We start from the raw sequence: 18,797 nt of genomic DNA on the forward strand, positions 1-18,797 counted from the left end.
GCGCTTCTCCCTTACACTTGCATTTAATTCCTAATCTTTTCGAAACCACCTCTGCCATGGCTACCGAGCCAGACACTGTCCCTGAGACCAGCGAGACCAAGGCGCCTGTGGAGCCCATAGCGGAGCCTGAAACAACCCCTGGTGGAATTACGCCTGTCGAGAATGCACCCGCTGAAAAGGCACCGCCGGGTGCAGAGACTGAACCCACACAGCCCGCCAAAAAGGAGGACTCCGAGATTACCGAGGAAGAGGCCAAGGAGATAGTCGAGGAGTTCGAGTACCTGCTGGAAAAGTCGCAGCAGCTGTTTGCGGGCCTGCGCGACCTGCCCGAAATCGGCAGCAAGTTCTGGCAGCCGCACTTTCAGCGCACGTTTGACGTCTACACACGGCTCTGGAAGTTCCAGGGTCAGCACCGCCTGCTTCTGGAGAAGCCCGAGCACTATGGGCTGAAGCGGTGGGAGGTCGGCGAGATTGCATCCAAAATTGGGCAGCTGTATTACCGGTACTATCTGCGGACCAGCGAGACGAACTATCTGCAGGAGGCGTTTGCATTCTACGACGCTATCCGCGAGCGCAACTACTTTAAGGACGAGCGCGAGACCAAGAACTCGGCGCTGATGATCAAGAAGCTCAGGTACTATGCGAGGTTCATTGTTGTGTGTCTGCACATGAATTACACGTCGACGATGATGCAGCTGCTGGAGGAGGTGCGCGACCTGATTGATGTATATTCAATGACATTCAACCCGGTCGACAAGCTCGAGTGGTCGCTGGTGGTGAAGGAGATGGCGCTGTTCATGCAGGCCGTGTGCAGTCCTGTGCCCAGTGACCCGAGCGGCGTCCCGCTGCCTGTCAACTACCGTCTGGTTGCCCGCCGCCGGCCACGCCTCGACAAGGACACGCCCAGGTTCCGCTTGCAGCAGGCCATTATTGTTGGCAACAAACCGACTCAAATCAAATTCTCCGAGCTGACCCTCGACATGCATTACATGTTGCAGGTGCTGGAACGCGAGCCAACCAACAACAAGGACAGCAGCAAGGAGACAAATCGCGCCGCCGACGACTGTGGCGAGCACGGCGATTCCCACAGCTGGCACATCGGTGATCAACACTGCGTCGCTGGTCTCTGAAGGCGCTCAAATAGCTGAAGGCGATATGGGTGCACTGGCCGACGCCAACAGGAACAGCAGCAGCAACGCGGACCCTGCAGACGATCCTGTCAAAACGGACGTGGTTCCACCGGCAATCACCTGCAGTGCCGACGCAAACGGAGAAGCACGACGACGAGAAGGAGGTGGAGCGTGAAAAGACAGCGCGCCGCATGAACCCGCACAAGTATCTCCTGTATCTGCCAAACTTTTCCCAAATCCAGGTGTATCTCGCCAACGCCTTCCGTGAAATCGGTGACCAGGGGTGCGTCCTTCTATATCTATCGTCTGATGGCTCGCCCGCCAAGGCGCAGCAGACCGAGTCTGGAGGCATGCAAGTACGGGTTTACAGGCGGCATACACACAACGCAGAGGCAATCGCCAGAAGGCACGAAAGATCGCGATATTGAGCGGCTCATCAACACTGTACATCCAGTTGACCTCCTGCCGTACACACGCAAGCCGTTCTTCCTGGTGGTCGAGAGCGAGTGCTCGCATGCATACAAGGGAATGCCGAACCTGTTCTCGCAGTCGCTGCTGTGCCTTCTATCCCCCACTGAGTATCCGACTGCGTCAAGCCGCGGCGGCCTCTACACGTTCTTTCCTGCACTCTCCGCTGCTCGCCTTCTGTGGCATCTCGCAGCTGTCCAAAATTGCCTTGCCAAGGTGGTCAGAGCTTGTCGAGCTCTTCAGCGAACTCGAGGACCTCGCCTTCGAGCTCCTCAACACGTATGTTGTCGACCAGGGCATGCGCAAGTTCCTCAGCGATGACTACCTCCGCCAGCTGATGATCAGGCATGTGATATGCTGTGCAATGTTGCAGTTGCACCACGACTTTACCCAGCCACAGCATCACCCGACGTCAGAGCCGCCGTTCGCCAGCGAGATCATGGAGGCTCCCGTTCTGGTCAGAAAGGTCAGGGATATCGTCGAGTTTTGCAGCGTCGAGCAGTTTTACCGAATGGAGGACCGCCCTGCATCGCCCGTGGCGGAGCCAGCACACACAGTGGACGAAGTGCCAGTGGACCCCGCCGATATTGCAGAGGCGGTGGCGGCGCCAGAGCCACCAGCACCTGACCAATCGCCTCGCTGATCACGTGATTGCATTTATTTTTAAGCGTATCCATCGTCATGGATTCTGGGTCTTGCGGGCTGCGCTTTCGCCACAGCAAGGGCTGCTGTCTTCGTCTTCCAATCTACCCGAAACAGAGAACCTGCTCCGGCGATTTTCTCGAACCTGAGACTGCGCCGCTGCGCATACGGATTTTTATGCTGAACCATAGACACCTACCAAAGGACGAGCGGCAGAATAGCCACCGGTCCCACATCCCCATGCATAAGCGCCGTATCCCTGACTCGAGTCCCGCTAACAAGCGAGCTGGAGTCAAGTGCCTTTAACGAGCAAGGTATGGCAAGATAACTTGATGTTCTATGATTTTTTTTCCTCAGTTGTTCATTTTCGACTCACAATTTCTATTCCCTAACTTGCTAGGCCGGCCACAAATTGAATGCCCGTTTTGCCGGAAGCTGATACCCGACAAAGACTATCATGCAGCACTATGAGATGGAGGTCGGACTGGACCGCCACAACCGTCGCACGGAGGATCTGGAGGATGGCGAGGTCGTCGATCTCGCGCGACAGCTGACGCCACCGCCCCCTGCGCGGCTCCCAAGGCTGCATATGCGTGCCCCCGTCGAACGCAGCTCGTCGCCAGAGTCCGGTGATACCAGCGATAGCACAGAGACCAGCAGACAGCCGCTACGCAGGTCGACGCGGAAGCGTATCCAACGGGTGCTGCAGACACCCGGCACAGAGCCACAGCAGAACATGTCGGCCATGGCCACGCGCAGCAGCACGAGGATGTCAACAGGAAACTAGCAGCCGTGCCTAGCAGCAGACAGAGCTCCCGGAATCAGGCGGAGTCGTCGAGAAAGCGCCACCGGACAACGACACAGGCCAGGAGGAGCCACAGCTCAGAGTCGCAGTTCAGCCTCGAAGTGTCCATCCTCACCGATGGCACCGCTGTGCCGCACCAGCAGAAATGCCCGATCTGTTGCAAGATCTTGACAGGCAATAGCACCGACGTCAACAACCACGTCGATAGGTGTCTAGCGGCCCAGGATCCAGACCAGGACTCGGGTCCGACTGTTGAGTATGAGTGGGCAGGCGAGACGAGGGTTCGTGCTACAGCCATGCTTGAGGGTGGCGTTAGAGCGGCTGGTCCTTGGCTTCAGCACTGCAGCCGAAGTCGACGACGTCGATGTTGATATCGACGCAGACGACGAGACCAACTACGGCCCCGCGCAGTATACAAACCGTGACCTTGACTTTGAGGAGGTGCCGGCTGCTGGCGCCCGTCGCACATCGCTTGGACCGCAGTTTGAATTCAATGCGCCTGCCATTGAAGCCGAGCCAGCTGGGACACCGAGCGATGGTGGCCCGTCGTCTCCCCACCCGGCGCTGTCGTTCAATTCAGGTGCCTCGCAGCTCATCATCGATGCGCTGAAAGAGCGTATCCGGCAGCAAGATCGGCTGATCCAGGCTACACCCAAATGCTTCGTGTGTCTGGAAGCCGTTCATCAAGCCCTGCACGTCTATCAACTGCTGGCACGTATGCTGCGAAGCCTGCTGGCGCCGCACACTAGGAAGCCAAAAAATTGTGCCCACAGTGCGGTCCAAATCACACAGCCCACCGATCTCCGCCGTATCTACATGTAACATCTGCATATTCTATTTTTCCAAACCGTATAAAGCCTTTCTCTGTAACTACTGCGTCTTCTGCTTTCTCCACCGTCGTTTTTAACTAGGTGCTTGAGCTCCAGGCCGAGCTCACTCGCGATATTCTTGTCCTTGGTCTCCAGCAGATAGTTGTCCAGACCGCCCTTCTTGTCAATCGTGCGCAGAACCCGGTTCGTTACCCGCACCTTGATCTTCTGGTCCAGGATCACAGAGTACAGCTCCACCATTTGAATATTCGGCAGCCAGATCCGCCGCGTCTTATGCAGCGACTTGGGCTTGTTGTTGCCATGCTGAATTGCTGTTCCACCGAACAAGCCGTCGAGCTTTGTCCGGTAGAACTGGGTCGTCGGTGCCCGCAGGATCCGTGTCAGGTTCTGGCCAAGCATACTGCGTTTTCGGATTTGTGTTGTGGTAGGTGAGGAAAATGCAGAAAAACGCGCTGGAATTGAGCAGAGGAGAAATATCTGGGTTTGTGTGCCAATACATCGATAACATTTTTCGGCTTCATATCAGCTTTGTGGTAATTGCGATCATCCGTTATTAAATTAATGAACCTGCCAGCTAACAGCACATAGCGGCAATACATTGGAGCCGGCTATATGGCGGGGACACATGAATATTGTATTCGCTGAGGATAAGTCCTTATTCCTAAAACTCATCGCGGCCGCTCCTTTTCTCTTCTGTTTTATAAGCGGAACTCTTTCGGGGACTAAGGGCTCACTAGCGCTTAACTTCTGCAAAGGCGGATTATCTTGAAGAGACAGCAATACATTGGCCAGACAGGCATCCTGTTAGTAGTGATGGCGGACCTTCCTGCCAGCAAACGGACTAGCAGCCCGCGGAGATGCCCACGAAACCCCTTTTGAGAAGCCTCGCATGCTGTGGGTCAAACCGATCGAAATTGCAGTCTGGAAACATCCGTACGACCATGTCGTCAAATCCGCCCATTAACCGAAACTGCACTTCTGCAGCAAGTCACTGAAAGACTTGCGATATGAATAGCCGAGAGTCAGTCCAAATAAAGGGATCCCCTCATATGTGCAGTTCAGATGGGGGATATCCAAGATCGCTGATGGCTGGAGCAAGGCTCTGGACATGCTGCTGAAGAACGGCATAGTTGAAGTACCCTTCAGCTGACGATATGTACCTTCCATTTTGCAGCAGATAGGGCCTTTTTGGGACGTCGTAGACGCAAAAAGACATTGGCTAAGCATGGTAATGTATGCAAGTGTGTATTTGAATATTTTGAGCACTTTTATGTCTAGCACTTGACAGTGGTGGCCTTGCCGTCGTTGTCCAGAGCCTTGATCGAGTTGCTCCACTTGTACTGCTTCTGGGCGACCACGTACTGGTACGACTTGACACGAGTGACGCTCTTGGCCCACTCCTTCTGTGTCCCCTTGTTGTGCGGGTTCTTCAGGTCATCCGCGCGCACCTGCAGGAACTTTGTCAGCCAGACGATCTCGTCGACATTGTGGCCGTTGATCTTGAGCGTGCTGCCCGACGAGCCCTTGGCATCGGCCTTGAACGACGCGCTGGTCTTCTTGATCAGTGCACCAACCGAGTCGGGATCCGAGCCATCGCCGTGCTGGATTGTTCGTATCGTACAGCTGGAGCGCGGGTTACGTCGAGCTGGGCACCAAGCGTATCAGCGAGCTTCTGCGACGGGTCAAAGTACATCTCGTCGCGCACCTTGTCCTGTCGCGGCGCGGAACTTTGCGTCCGGACTTGCCCAGCTTGCCCCACACCGAGCAGTAGCCGTCCAGGCCGCTGGTCGAGCCGCTGCCCGACTTGGTCCAGCTTCTTCATGACGGCGTCGTACTTGCTGAACTCGTCCTTGCCGCCGGTCATCTTGTGATACTCCTGCAAGAACGACCCAGGCGATCCGAAGTGCCAGTGCAGAAGCCGGCGATACCGGCAGTGAAGCCACGGCCATCGTGGATGTTCTCGCAGTAGTCGTAGTGGAAGGCAGGTGTCGCCGTTCTCGTAGATGTTGGTCAGACCCAGAGCGATCTTCTTGGAGCAGGCGGACATGGCGGCGTTGGTCGTGGCGATGGTGGCGAGGAGGCCGAGAGCGGTGGCAGTGAAACTTCATGGTTGATTGTCTTGGAGTGGAGTGGGTTTGTGAGGTGGTTGCTGCTGTGGTTGCTGATGTTGTTGTTGGTGATTTTTTTTGGACAGTGCGGTTCTGCCTCGACCTTTTATACCCGGTAGCGTGGTATTGCTTCCTGCACTTCGGCTATATTGAAAACCTGCATTATTGTGGCAACTGGCTTCCGATAGAAAGGTCGGTAGCTGCTTTGTGGAAAACTGCTTCCAAGAAAACAAATCCCACACTTCATCCCAAGGCTATATCCTCTTGACCGCCAACGAGATGCATGGGCAAACAGGTTTTGTGAATCTCTCCTTTGGGAGATTGAGGAGATCCTTCCTTTCTATCGACTAAGAATAGGGTGATGCACGCCAAGCCATCCCCACACCTCGCTTGGCGCATCTTGGCTATCCTAAAAATGAACATGGATCCTGCTTCAAGCAAACGTATCCTCGACAGTCAATGGATATTAGCCGCGTACTTAATTCTGCGTACAAAATCAACATGCCATCAAGGGATATTGCCTCCAAGAGTGGCCATTTGACTATTAGCTTGCAGTTGCTGCTATTGTATTATCGGCTACTACACCATGGGAAGCTTAACTCTCGGTACGTTTGCTTGGAACTACTAGCCTGTCTGCACTGGTCTATCAGTTGCGGCATTCAATAAGTAGTCGATACGGGTCTATCGTTTTTCAAGAGTCAGTAATCCTCATGGAAAGCCGACACGGCCTGAAACTACTCAAGCACCGTCACTGCTTGTAAAATTCTCTCTTTTTCTATGCTAGAACCTGCTGTTGGTATTAGGCCGCTAGCACCGCCCTGATCCACCATGCTCAAAGGGGACCACGCATTTCAAAGGGCTCCAAGCGCCTGCCAGTCCATATTTTCTCCTCAGCTGACCTTATACATACTTTCCTCCATGCACACCAATAAGCACTCATTTGCCTGATTGTTAACAGATATAACCAACATGACAAAAGGTGGCAATTTGTAGCTGTCTAAGGAAAAGCATGACGGGGAGAAGTGTTCGAACAATGAGTTAAATAAATGGTTGAAGTCATTGAAATAATACCAAGACTATATTTGAACCAATATCCAGGTGGGTGAGCGAAAGCTGAAGGATACGTATAGCAACCAATAGTACTGACACAGCATGAAAAATAGACAGAGATAGAATTAGCGAGTCTTTCCGCCAACATAATGTTTGCCAGAGGGCTACGTCTCTTCCATAATTTCACTTGCTACTTGCTGTCTTCTCTCATTTTGGTCGCAGGTTAGCCTAAAGTGTACATCATATTCGTCTTGAATATCGAAGTATCTTAAAAGTGGCCTCAAGGTATAGGCATTGATCGATGATTCCAAGACCTTCCAGAGTCTGCGCTATGATAGTTCTGATGACGGCTTCGGTGTCTGCTGTAGCAATGGTGGACAAATGGCACAAAATATGGCCTTGCTATAGCATTGGGACTGGCTGAGATGATACCATCAGACATTAGTCTTGAGACCGCGGTGAACTGCCCATTCACTTGTGATTCTTTCTTTCGATGCAAGGCAATGCGCAATGTCAGTCAGGCGGCTAGCACATCTTCCAATAGGTAAAGAGATGCGCGTAGCTCCAGCAAAAACACCACTCAGTAAATTGGCCATGTGAGTAGACATAACCTGTCGAAACCACACATCTCGCAAAGGAATATCATGCTCCAAAAACAAATATCCTTTAGTCACGCTAGCCATTCCCAAGCGGTACTCAACACATCCGATCCAAACACACGACAAGGAATAGCGAAAGAAAGAAGAATTATTAAAGCTTGCAAAAAAAAGGAAAAACCACTAGTTGTTCAAGGCGCTCTGCTTGACGACAATCAGCATATTGCGACCCGTACCGACCAGGTTGACCAGGCCCTCAGTCTGCAGCTCACGCACAGCCTGCTCAAACAGGCGCGGGGCGACAGGCGCATACGACTGGGCGTTCAGGACGATCCAGCCACGTCTGGTAGGTAGCGCTATTGCCAGCATGCGGGGCATCCGGCAGCGCGCCCTCAGCGCCCACGGACGCACGGGCCGCACCTACCAGCATATTGCGCGCCTCGCGCTTGATCGAGTCGAGCTGGCGGCGGTCGCTGGCAGCAAAGCCCGTGTTCAGCAGATCAAGGTCAATCAGGCCGGTGCGCGGATCGGTGGCCGACTCGCGCAGGGCCTCGCGCATCAGCCGCGATGCCTCATTGACGTCGTCGACGCTGACCGAGTCCGATAGGCGCATCTTGGCGTGGGCCTCGGCCATGCGGATCATCGACTCCAGCTGCCGTGCAGTCGCAGTCACGCGTCCATTGCCGCCGGCCACTGCTCCGGCAGTCGTCGACGAGGCATCGCGGCCCATGCGGCGTAGGTCCACATATGCGGCCACCAGGGCGTCGGCGGCGGCATCGGTGATCTGGGGAGTCACGTGGCGGCGCGCATAGGCAATGTAGCGCGTCAGCTTCTCGGTCGGCACAACCGGCAGGTCCTCGGCGCTGGGCTCGGCCTCGGCATCGTCGGTATACAGGACCGACAATGTGGCGGGCCAAGCGGCGGTCCATGGTCTCGTCGACTGTGTCAAGAACAATGAAGACCAGGTCGAAGCGCGACACCAGCGTTGGTGGCAGGTTCATGTTTTCGACGATGCTCAGCTCGCGGTTCCACTTGCTGTCGACGGGGTTGGCGGCAGCCAGGATCGAGCACCGGGCGTTCAGCGACGTGATGATGCCGGCCTTGGCAATTGAGATGGTCTGCTGCTCCATCGCCTCGTGCAGCACCGACCGGGTGGCCTCGGACATCTTGTCGAACTCGTCGATGGCGCAGATGCCGTCGTCGGAGAGCACCAGGGCACCCGACTCGAGCACCAGCTGGCGCGTGTCTGGATCACGTGTTACATATGCTGTCAGCCCACTGCAGAGCTGCCCTTGCCCGACGTGTAGATGCCGCGCGGCGCCAGCCCATGTACTGCCGACAGCAGCTGCGACTTGGACACACCCGGGTCGCCCACAATCAGCACGTTGATGTCGCCACGTGACCGCGGCGCCCCGGCCCGCGCAAACTGCTTACGCACGCCGCCAAACAGCTGCAGCAGCAGCCCGCGCTTGACGTCCTCCATCTCGTAGATGCTGGGTGCCAGCGACCGCGACAGAATGTCAAACAGCCGCGGGTCGCGTGCCCACCGCCGGAACTCATCCACCTCCGACTGGGTGAACGCCAGCGCCTCGCCGCTGCCCTCCTCGGCCATCGCCACATCGCGCTGCACGTCAACCACCGCCTCAGGCAGTATCCAGGCCCTGAGCCGGTTCGCGCTGCACGCGGCTGCGGCCGAGCCGACGCACATGCACCACATCAATGTATGTGCGGTAAATGGCCTGCACCGTGCGGTTGCGCGGGTTGGTGCGCACCGGCACGCCGCGGTAGACGCCAGTGATCTCGAGCCGGTCGCCAGGCTTGCTGGCGTCCACCAGCTCATCGTGCATCACCAGCGTCACCGTGTGCGGTGTCTGTCCGTCCGGGATCACCTCGGGCGTCTCCTGCAGCCGCGCCAGCTGCTTGTCGGCAAACGTACACCTGTTGTGCACCAGCTCGATTGCGTCCTTTTGCAGACACGCTGCGTTGCCGCATTGCGTCGGTTCGGTGACTGAGCCGCGGTCAATGCCCACCTGTCGTGGTCCAGTCGCACTGCAGGCAGCGGAAGAATGCCCGCTCCATATCAGGGATCACTGCCGATGAGCGGATCAGCAGCCCGCGCACGCTCACCAGCTTGTCAATGTCCGACGGGTTCAACTCGCGCATATTGGTCGTCACCGACAGATTGTACGGCCGCACCTTCAGGTCCGTCTGCGCTAGATCCGCATCTGGGAACTGCTCCAGGAACAACTCCGTCAGCACGTAGTCCATAATCGGCACCACCTCCTCCGGGTAGTTCACCAACTGCCGGTACAGCGCTTGCGATGGCGCATATGCCCGCAGATTCTGCGCATCCAGGTTCAGCTGGAAAATTTCCGAATCGTGCATGCGCTGCAGCATCTGCGGGTACACCGGCTCCATGCGCTCCGACTCTGACAGGATTGTCTGGGTTGGGCGGCCGGTGCGATGCCGTGAAGTGCAGCAGAAAGTCCTTGAACGTTGTCATTACATCCCGCACATGCACAATCGTGCCCCAGATTGTCCGGATCTCCTGCGGCTGCACGCCCTGCGACGACACCATCGAGCCCAGCTCCGACGACAGCGCGTGCGCACGCGACCCCAGGTCGCCGCGCCGGTGCGCTGACGGTGTCTGGCTCTCTATCGCCATCGCCCCCAGTTGTGACGACAGCACCTGCACGCTGGCCTGGCTGCTCAGCCCAAACTGCATGCCGGTCGAAGGCATGTCACTGAATCCGAGCTGCGGCGACGAGCTGCCCACCATCGGAGCTGCACGCTGCGCTGGCCCAGTTTGTCTGGCCAGGGGCGAAAATGGCGCCGGTGTCTCGGGAAGAGTGTTGTACGCGTCGCTGCCCATACGCTCATCGTCTGAGCCGTGGCCGAGCGGTGGGGAGCTGGGAGGTATGCCTGCCATTTTGAATTTCTTTTGATGTAGTTTAGGCGAGAGCGAATTAGAATGAGAACGCGAGAGCAAGGATTGGCGAAGCTGAGAGCCGTGAAATTTTTGTTTACCTTAAACTCGCATGAATACACAGGCTCGACTCGGCTCTCGTTTGATCAGTGCTCAACTCAGCTCGCATTTACTTGCTAGCTTGCGCAGTCGGGTCGTTGCTGCTTTTTCCCTCATCCTTTGCCTCAGCTTTGCCTCAATCCCTTTTGCCAAATTTCGCCCAATGTTTACAAACGGTCCGAGCAGCTCGACCGCAGTGGCCAGGGCCAGATCGCTTATAGGCTCTGCCAAGCAGCAGGGTAGCTGTGAGCAAGCCGCTGCGATCGAGCTCCAGCAGATAATCGATGGCTTTGTCGACGGGCTAGACATCGCAACAGGCGACAGACAGAGAATCGAGGTTTTCCTTATGCTCTGTACAGATATGCTTGATGCCCCGAATGTATGCCAGCTGTGTGAGTGTGGGATACGGTCGGCTTTTACCATTCTGTCAAAGGCGCTTCTGGGCGCCTCCGACACGGAATCCCCGGACACCGCAGTGTTTAGAGCCCAGGTTGTTGATCTGTGCATTGAACGAACATACCGAGTATACGAGGAAGCCTGCTCTGTGCTAGAAAAGGCTAGCACGTCAGGCAACCAGCGCAGATACACAGAGAACCGCCGATGCAGTGCGGCTGGCATTGCTCATGACTGACAGCGTATGCTCGCTGGTTTCCTCGCTGTCCGGTGCCATCGCATCACAGCGGATCTGGTCGTCAGGACAAAGCGGCACCCCTCCATTGGCAATGGCGCTGGTCAAGTGGTTCGAAGTGGCCTGCCAGCTCTCCAAAACCAGCACAACCCCGACAATGCGCAAAACCGCGTCGCTGGCAGGAAACATCACAGAATTAGCCAAATCAGCCGGCACGCTAGTCGAGAGTATATCGTCGTCGCTCACCACCGACGCGCACTTGTCCCAGGACCTTGGAATGAAGCGGGCCGTGCTGGAGCGGTTTTGCGAGTATGTACTAACCGCATACCGGTCGTTTCTGTCACAGCCACAGCACTTCAAAGCAATCTGGAAAGCGCTGTGTCGGACTGCGACAAGATTCGCTCCGCCGTCGTTTGCGGGCGGTAGACTGTGCGCGCGTGTTTTCTCCGAGTCGTGCTCGATGATTAGTATACTGACACAGCAGACTGCAGGGATACTGGCCAAGTCGCTGGCCAAGGACCTAGCCCAGCGGACGGTCGCCCATCGGATCATGAACTCGTTGGCGTTTGTGCGCTTTTTCATGTTCCACATGTCGGCATTGTTGAAGCGAATGCATTCGGATCCGTCAGTCGACGATACTGCCGCATTCCAGCATGCAATGCCCATGTTTGATGACGTGCTGGGCAGTCTGGTCACACCGCACAATATGGCGTTTATGCCCAGAAACATTGCCGACAACATGCATAACCTAGTGCTGGCAGTGGCAGAAAAGGTCGTGGTGGCAATGTTTTCACACAGCGTCAAGGAGCTTGTGTCCTATGTAGACACGGTGCACTCATTCGCAACAGACAGAAGCAGTCGCTGTTCGTATTTGCCACTGCTAACGGGATTGAAACGGCCAGTGGCAAATATCGAGGTCCTTCGCATGGTGCTTTCCAACATCGACTCATTTTCTGCCCACCAGCAATCGCAGCTACTTGCACCGGCATAAATCACTGGTCAGCGCACTGGCTCTGGCTGTCGATCGCGACCCCACATCTATATTGGCCGCACTGGGCTCGGCTGCAAGCAGCGCTATCAGCGAGCGCGTGAGTCTGTCAACCGCATATGAGCAGCTGGTTTCATCGGTAGCAGTCAGTGCGATAAAGGTGGCCACGCCGGATGTGTTTGAGCTCTGGGAGATCGCCGCGTTTGACGTGCTTTCATGGTCCTCTCCAGGCAGTCTTGGTGCCTGCATAGTTGCTGACGCATGGATTATCGTCGCTCGTAATGCGCTCCCATCTGCGCTGGTTGTGTCAATGATGGACAGCATTATCGACATCGCTTATTCAGCACCAGAAAGCATATCCGACATGGCACGCAGTCGCTTTGCCACACTCTTCGATGGATTTGTCCAGGGCATCAGTCAAGATGACCTTACTGCATGGCTGGCCAGACTGGTAGCCCGATTCGATAATCAATCTGCGGGCATTGGCCTGGTCTATGCGATGGTGCCATGGTCAGTGTTTACTGACAGCGGTGCACTGTTGTCGATAAGGAAGGCAGCACAGCAAATAAAGGCTACGACCGGCTGCGCAGCGATCGTTGCTGCTACTGGACTGGCCCTGGCAGGTACTGAGCTCGGAGCTGCCGAAGTCGGCCAATCCATGTGCAGTTTTGCTAGCCAGTTGTTGTCCGCGATCTCTAAATGCTACAGGTGAGGCCAGTATTGTTGGAAACATTCTGGCAATGGCTGTTTCTCTGGCGCAGAGTGACCTAGCATTTCCTGCATCAGTGCTGAGCGAATGCTCCAGCCACATTTGTTCGCAGAATGGCAAGGCATTTGACTCGCATCCTGCTTCGGCCGTGATGCTGGGACTTCTGTGCGGGTGCTTTGCCGAGACTGACCTGGAGCAGCCGCTGCTCATGCCTGTTGGCAAGGCGGTGAAGCCCGTGTTTGCCTTCTTGCTTGATTCTGCACGACCGTGGATAGTCCGGCACTTTGCGCATCGCCAGTTAATTCGATTCGCTATGGACGAGCATAACGCACATATTGTAGAGGCAGTCGCTACAGGGAGCGCTGAGCAGGCGCTGCTGCAGTTCATCCAAAAAGTGCCAGCTGGCAAGCCCATTGCTAATGGAGAGCAAGATCATGTTTATCGCGCGGTTTTTGATATTAATGCCCCAAAAGAGTCGCTGATGTCGGAGGATTCTGGCATCACCGGTTTGCTGGAGGCAATTTCACGGCTCAGACAGGAACTAGCAGCTACGAGGGACATGGCGTTGGATCAGGACGATGTATGCTTGTTACGTGGTGAACTTGGCAAACTTGCGAGTGATATCTCTCGATTTTCGTAATGCATAGTTAGTATTTACCTAGTAAACACATTTGCCAACAATGGTACTTCATGGGTGTATCCCATGGGCCAAACGTCTAAGGTACATCGAATCACTTTATGTTACTGCTGATTCGTACTGCCCCATACAGCAGCACACACTGCTGGATATTCAGCAAATGCCAACTCGCTGTGGCACATGTCTAAGACAAGCATCGGCAGCGGTGTGTTGTAAACAAAGCAGCGACATCATCATATTATGAACAAGATTGTAATTCCCCGGTATATCCAACACCAATGTCACTAGCGATGGTTTGGTAACATACGAGTTTGCTAAAAAGTACTTCGGCGTCTGGTCGTTATAAATACCAACTATTCTGACCACGATTTCAAGGCTCTCTACTTTTCTTTACTCTACTTTTCAAGATGAAACTATCTTCTCTTTCGCTCGTTGTCCACTTCTCGGCCTCTCTGGTATTGTGCTTTCAGAGCCGGTAAACCTAACCAACAGCGAGTACGAATGGGTCAAGAAAGCGCGGAACAGTAACACTGAGGCTATTGAAGAACAGGTTTATGCGATTTCTAACAGCGATGATGATATTCAAGAAGAGATTGGTGCGCATAATGCTGTTATTGAAGAAGTGGATAAGAATGTGTGTGAGGTTATTGCAAACACTACCCAGCCACCGGCAGACGATATACTTGGAGTGTTCGAACCATCAAACAAAAAATTCTTTAGCTGCAACATTGCGGATAACTAGATACATATCTGAAGATGACTGAACTAGGTGCGTCAAGCAGCTCCAGTGCAGTTGGGCTTGGGTTGTAGTAGTTGGAGAGTTTCCTGGCTACCCAACTAGAAATGACCTCAGTGATATGCAAGAATACACTATTTCCATCTCTGATATGCGACGCATGTAGATATTTAATACCAATTCTGTAGCCAGTACATGTGTTTCACTTTTCCATTGCTATACAATCTTAATTTGAAATGCCACTGTAAACCTAAAGATTCTCATTTCCATAAACATCGCATGTAACTTGGATGAGTTATCGATATATGGAATAATTCTCAAAACGACTGAGGGAAGAAGGTAGTCGTCTGTTTGTACGTATGCGTTTCGCTTGTCTATGGTGCGCAGATCCGACCCGAATGTCAACACAGCGGAATAACACCCACCGGCCATTTCTCCATTGGCGACAGTTTATTTAAACATACGCCTCTATCATGCTGGTGTGCCACACCTGTTAGGGTTTAACGTTCCAAAATACCCATGGCTATGAATGCAAATATGGCTGGCATGATGTACAGCGGTTTACCAACCCTATATACAAAGCTCGCTTGTCATATCCCATACCACCAATCGTGTCCATAACGTCCAGGGTACATGAGAAAGGCATAATTGGAAGTCGAGAGGAGGTGGGGGTTAGAAAATGAATTTCTAGCTCTGCTCGAATTTATATTACATTTCCCTTTTTCTATCTAGATATGCTTCGCTCAGAATTTGACAACCTCCCCGTTCTGATTGTAGAACAAATAATTCGGGGAATTCTTGGCCATGGTCTGGCAGGCAGTTGGCTAAAAGAGATTGGCACCGGTGCAGTGCATGACCATTCGCTTGTTCCGATCATGAACCAGACATGGGGCAGGGTGGTCGACTCAATGGCCAATGAATGCGCTGAGCTCGAGATAGCGGCAGAGGATTTCTCGGCGTCAGGTGTCAGCGATAGAAGCGTTAGAAATAGCCTGAGGGTAGTTATTGCTAACGGACATCATGCGCTGCTAAAAATGTTTCGCCTAGACATTACTTTCGCCAGAGGTTTCTATCCGCCTATTATCGACTATATTACCAGGCTGCTTCAGGGGAATGTGTTTCCTGCTGCAAGCACTCTGCTAGTAACGATTCGGGACGAATGGGTGGCTTGGGAAAGGCCACAGAGTGGTCCCCGTGGTAACACTATAGACAGAAGTGACAGCCAGGACCCCAGTATACTCACGCACACTCGACGATTTTCGGCGGATCTCGGCATGCTGCTCAAGAGCGCGTTTCCAAGAGTTCGAAACTTGGGAGTCGAGGCAATAAGCACTAACAAGGAGTTCCGCCTGGTAGTCATACCAGGAGATCTACAATTCGCTTGCTGGTACTCTGCGGCAGCTATCAACAGGCGGCGAAATCCAACTGAGGGTTGGTGCAAGCCACTGAGCCCTGCACCGCTTCAGTATATAAAAATCAGCCTTCTGAAAGTCGAACTTGGATGGGCCGCGCTAATCCGTCGCAATGCACAGACATTGGAACGGTTGTTTATCCATACCACTGACTCGGATATTTCTCTGGAATATTCTTGGTGATGGTCGCAAAACGACGATTACATACCCTGTGCTTCGCTGGTTAGCAGTTGACTGTAGAAAAGTACCTCCCACCTCAGAATTCACTGCCGATATTCCTGGGTTCCCGATACGTCAGTTTCCTCGTCTGGAGTATGTTCGTTTCAATGGATGGGCATCGCCTAATATAGTCAAGGCAGCAATGTCCGCGACGAGTACGATCGAGCAGATTTCGCTTGGAAATATATCTCCACCATGCAAGGCTCTGACGATGCTTACATCTGCATCGCAACATACATTCCCGGCTCTGCGAACCGTCTCTATTATGGATTCCTTTGCGCAGGTCCTATGGCACTCCCTCTCAAGACGATGCTCATGATATCCAAAAAATCACGCTGGTATTAAGTATTGGTTCGCAGCTGCAGCGTCTCATATACACCGCGATGCACGATATCAGCCCGGGCACGTTTTCAACTCTATCGCTCGACCAGCCCCGCCTCGGTATTTTGGATATTAGCGGCACGCAAATTGGCATCATCGACCTGCTGTACTTGACTAACCAGCTGCCAGCACTTTTCCGCGTCCAAATTCTCCTACCTCATCGAACGGAACCCAGATTGGACGATTAGCCAGTTTACCAACGCGCAGATTGCTAGCGTGCGAAGCAAACTCCCAGTAGTAACAACGTGCAGCCTTAGAGAAATCTCGTTGAGCGCGATCCGCGGGAATAGCCACGATTACCCAACGGTTTTAAACGCGTTCTACCTCATTTTCCTTGCCACCACGAGGCTTCCTTCGCTGGCTACCATCAGCTCGAGGGACCACTACATTGCAACGTTTTCGACGCTGCAGCAGGATATTTCTGCATTTACGCGCCGCTCGGTGTTTGATGATTGTCCCTACATTCGTGATATTGAATACAGAGAAATTTAGCAAATGCCTTAGACGCTATATCGCTTGAAGCAGGTGCATAGTCTGTGTTATGCTCCAATATGCTCATTTCACAAGAGCGATAATGGAATGCTTAATAGTGACGCTGCTTGTATGCTTACACTTTACGCAATAATACACACAATTTATGCATGTATTGGAAGGCGTGGCTGATATTGGCGGATTGAAGTGGCACCAGTAGCAGTAACGTATACTCCGGTCATGTTACATATTCACAAATAGATATCCATCACCAGCCAGTAGAAGGAAGCAAACGGCTTGGTGCTTCCTTCCTTTATCAATCCCCGCCTCTCTTTCTCTCTTTCCTCCTTGCATAGTCTATAAATATACATATCTAATAATGTCGTTTTCAATAACACCAGAAAAAAGAGAACGTGCAGAATGGGCCCGCGTGTTCGGGTTCAACTCTGACCCAATTGGACGTGTCGATCTGGCAACAGTGGTTGTGTTCAGCTGCATATACTCGCTTGGCCTCATTATCATGGTTTACCTCGTCATCAACCGACGTTATCCGCCATTGCGAGCCAAAGGTGTCATGTTCTTTGTCCTGATGTATCTTGCGTCAGTTATGTGGTTTATTGGCGATCTGCTGGCAGGCCAGCGTGGTGCCGCTTGATCGGCCAGCACTGCGTAGGTGTGCGGTGAATATTGCCTGGCTGCGTGCATCATTCGGCGCAATTCTGGTTCAACAGCTGGTTGTTGTCCGACAGTTCTCGCTCTACTACATGTTTGTATTGGGCAGACCATTCCGGGGCAAGGTTGTCTACATAACCTATGCAACTGTACTGCTTCTGGCCACATTGGGTGCACTAGTGATAACAGTACTGCCGCACCGCATGACATTCTGGTACCTGCCGTACATTGACATCTGCTTTGTAGCCGACAGATTCCAGCACGCAATCATTGTTATTGTCTGGTTGCTGTGGGGCGTGGTTGCTGTTGTAAACTTGCAGCTGAGTAGGGTCAGCATGGTCTTTGGCGAGTTCCGAGACGTGGTCATTTTGATGGCTATTTCACTGATCACGGTCATTGTCAACACTGTGTCGATGCTTGCTGTACAGTACTTTCCGATACACCTGGCATGGCGCACGGCGGTTGTTTACACGGATCACATTTGCGTCAACCTGCAATTGTACTTACTGCTGGGCTGTGCCGTTGTACAAATGTGCAGTCCATCATGAGAGCTACTTGCAGTACTGGTCCGAGGTGCTTATTGGCGAAGGGGGACGATTTGCAGCATACTATTCGACTGGTGTTGGTTCTGGGGGCATAGAGAGCAAACCTGGAACCGTATCGTCGCTGTCATCTGACCCCTACACTGTGTAGGAGATTTTTTGTGAAATAAGCATAGCGGAATATATGTTGTCAGTAGTGTGTTGTCAGTAGTGTGCTGTCAGCAGTGTGTTGTTAGCGTAGTGCTGTCCACTACTTGGAGCAGCATGATTATTGTCATGCTATCTCCTAAACGTCTGTGCACACAGAATGTTTACAAGACGACCAGTGATTTCAATGCAGACTATTGCTGAAATCGGTACTACAGTATCTGACCAGTCGCTTCCCTTCCGGACCTGTACATTGTGCGGACAAACATCCAGGATGCTCAAGCCAATTCCTGATGTCGTACGATGGGGAACAGTGGCTGTAGCACAGTCCATATCAGCCCACATAAACCTGGTCTCCACCCCTAACTTGGACCGAACCAAAACTGCAAATGTGCACACTAATTGGTGGAGACAGTTCCGGTTTTTGTGAGCACCGGCGGTTGGCGTATTCTCGATTTCAACAGATTTTTCAACACCAAAAATGTCTGCATATCTGAAGAGCGAGCTTGGCAAGCGCGGCATCGACGACGAGGCGATTATCGAGTACTGCGTCGGGCTACTTGACGATGAGACCATGGAGGGTGACGAAAAGCAAGAGGCA

The 18,797-nt window shown here is 53.4% G+C and overlaps 7 protein-coding genes across 7 annotated transcripts; 4 read left to right on the forward strand and 3 right to left on the reverse strand.

Annotated features, from left to right (window-relative positions):
* Positions 1 to 56: 56 nt before the first annotated feature.
* DL89DRAFT_294988 (uncharacterized protein) lies at positions 57 to 3,794 on the forward strand (the record flags this gene model as incomplete). The annotated part of the gene is made up of 9 exons (XM_040890581.1): positions 57 to 1,065; positions 1,091 to 1,230; positions 1,274 to 1,413; positions 1,472 to 1,793; positions 1,825 to 2,196; positions 2,704 to 2,915; positions 2,963 to 3,326; positions 3,364 to 3,723; positions 3,774 to 3,794. 9 exons carry the CDS (start codon positions 57 to 59, stop codon positions 3,792 to 3,794), a joined length of 2,940 nt encoding a protein of 979 aa, XP_040741145.1.
* Positions 3,795 to 3,829: 35 nt separating this feature from the next.
* Positions 3,830 to 4,350, reverse strand: DL89DRAFT_324578 (uncharacterized protein; the record flags this gene model as incomplete). Its single annotated transcript, XM_040891464.1, has 2 exons — positions 3,941 to 4,350; positions 3,830 to 3,846 (listed from the first exon to the last, which is right to left on the reverse strand). The coding sequence occupies exons 1-2, from the start codon at positions 4,272 to 4,274 to the stop codon at positions 3,830 to 3,832; spliced, it is 351 nt and encodes a 116-aa protein (XP_040741146.1). The 5' UTR covers positions 4,275 to 4,350.
* A 799-nt stretch (positions 4,351 to 5,149) lies between these two features.
* On the reverse strand, positions 5,150 to 5,976 carry DL89DRAFT_269644 (uncharacterized protein; the record flags this gene model as incomplete). The annotated part of the gene is made up of 4 exons (XM_040888375.1): positions 5,150 to 5,476; positions 5,497 to 5,586; positions 5,637 to 5,678; positions 5,701 to 5,976. Coding segments are annotated over 4 exons (735 nt in total), but the record flags the coding sequence as incomplete, so codon positions are not given.
* Positions 5,977 to 7,762: 1,786 nt separating this feature from the next.
* DL89DRAFT_269646 (nucleic acid-binding protein) lies at positions 7,763 to 10,613 on the reverse strand. Its single transcript, XM_040888376.1, has 12 exons — positions 10,136 to 10,613; positions 9,660 to 10,071; positions 9,312 to 9,637; positions 9,144 to 9,271; positions 8,992 to 9,122; positions 8,909 to 8,961; positions 8,775 to 8,875; positions 8,528 to 8,561; positions 8,303 to 8,503; positions 8,225 to 8,281; positions 7,943 to 8,200; positions 7,763 to 7,908 (listed from the first exon to the last, which is right to left on the reverse strand). The coding sequence occupies exons 1-12, from the start codon at positions 10,556 to 10,558 to the stop codon at positions 7,813 to 7,815; spliced, it is 2,220 nt and encodes a 739-aa protein (XP_040741148.1). The 5' UTR covers positions 10,559 to 10,613; the 3' UTR covers positions 7,763 to 7,812.
* A 253-nt stretch (positions 10,614 to 10,866) lies between these two features.
* Positions 10,867 to 14,358, forward strand: DL89DRAFT_285854 (uncharacterized protein; the record flags this gene model as incomplete). The annotated part of the gene is made up of 7 exons (XM_040889838.1): positions 10,867 to 12,111; positions 12,185 to 12,893; positions 12,979 to 13,575; positions 13,627 to 13,700; positions 13,753 to 13,821; positions 13,842 to 13,879; positions 13,992 to 14,358. Exons 1-7 carry the CDS (start codon positions 11,278 to 11,280, stop codon positions 14,356 to 14,358), a joined length of 2,688 nt encoding a protein of 895 aa, XP_040741149.1. The 5' UTR covers positions 10,867 to 11,277.
* A 690-nt stretch (positions 14,359 to 15,048) lies between these two features.
* Positions 15,049 to 15,984, forward strand: DL89DRAFT_54956 (uncharacterized protein). Its single transcript, XM_040891799.1, has one exon. The coding sequence runs from the start codon at positions 15,087 to 15,089 to the stop codon at positions 15,945 to 15,947; it is 861 nt and encodes a 286-aa protein (XP_040741150.1). The 5' UTR covers positions 15,049 to 15,086; the 3' UTR covers positions 15,948 to 15,984.
* Positions 15,985 to 17,176: 1,192 nt separating this feature from the next.
* Positions 17,177 to 18,228, forward strand: DL89DRAFT_269647 (uncharacterized protein). Its single transcript, XM_040888377.1, has 3 exons — positions 17,177 to 17,476; positions 17,499 to 18,023; positions 18,046 to 18,228. The coding sequence occupies exons 1-3, from the start codon at positions 17,215 to 17,217 to the stop codon at positions 18,198 to 18,200; spliced, it is 942 nt and encodes a 313-aa protein (XP_040741151.1). The 5' UTR covers positions 17,177 to 17,214; the 3' UTR covers positions 18,201 to 18,228.
* Positions 18,229 to 18,797: the final 569 nt, after the last annotated feature.

Source organism: Linderina pennispora (assembly GCF_002104995.1).
Source record: "Linderina pennispora strain ATCC 12442 chromosome Unknown DL89scaffold_13, whole genome shotgun sequence".
In the NCBI taxonomy this organism is placed as follows: Eukaryota; Fungi; Kickxellomycota; class Kickxellomycetes; order Kickxellales; family Kickxellaceae; genus Linderina; species Linderina pennispora.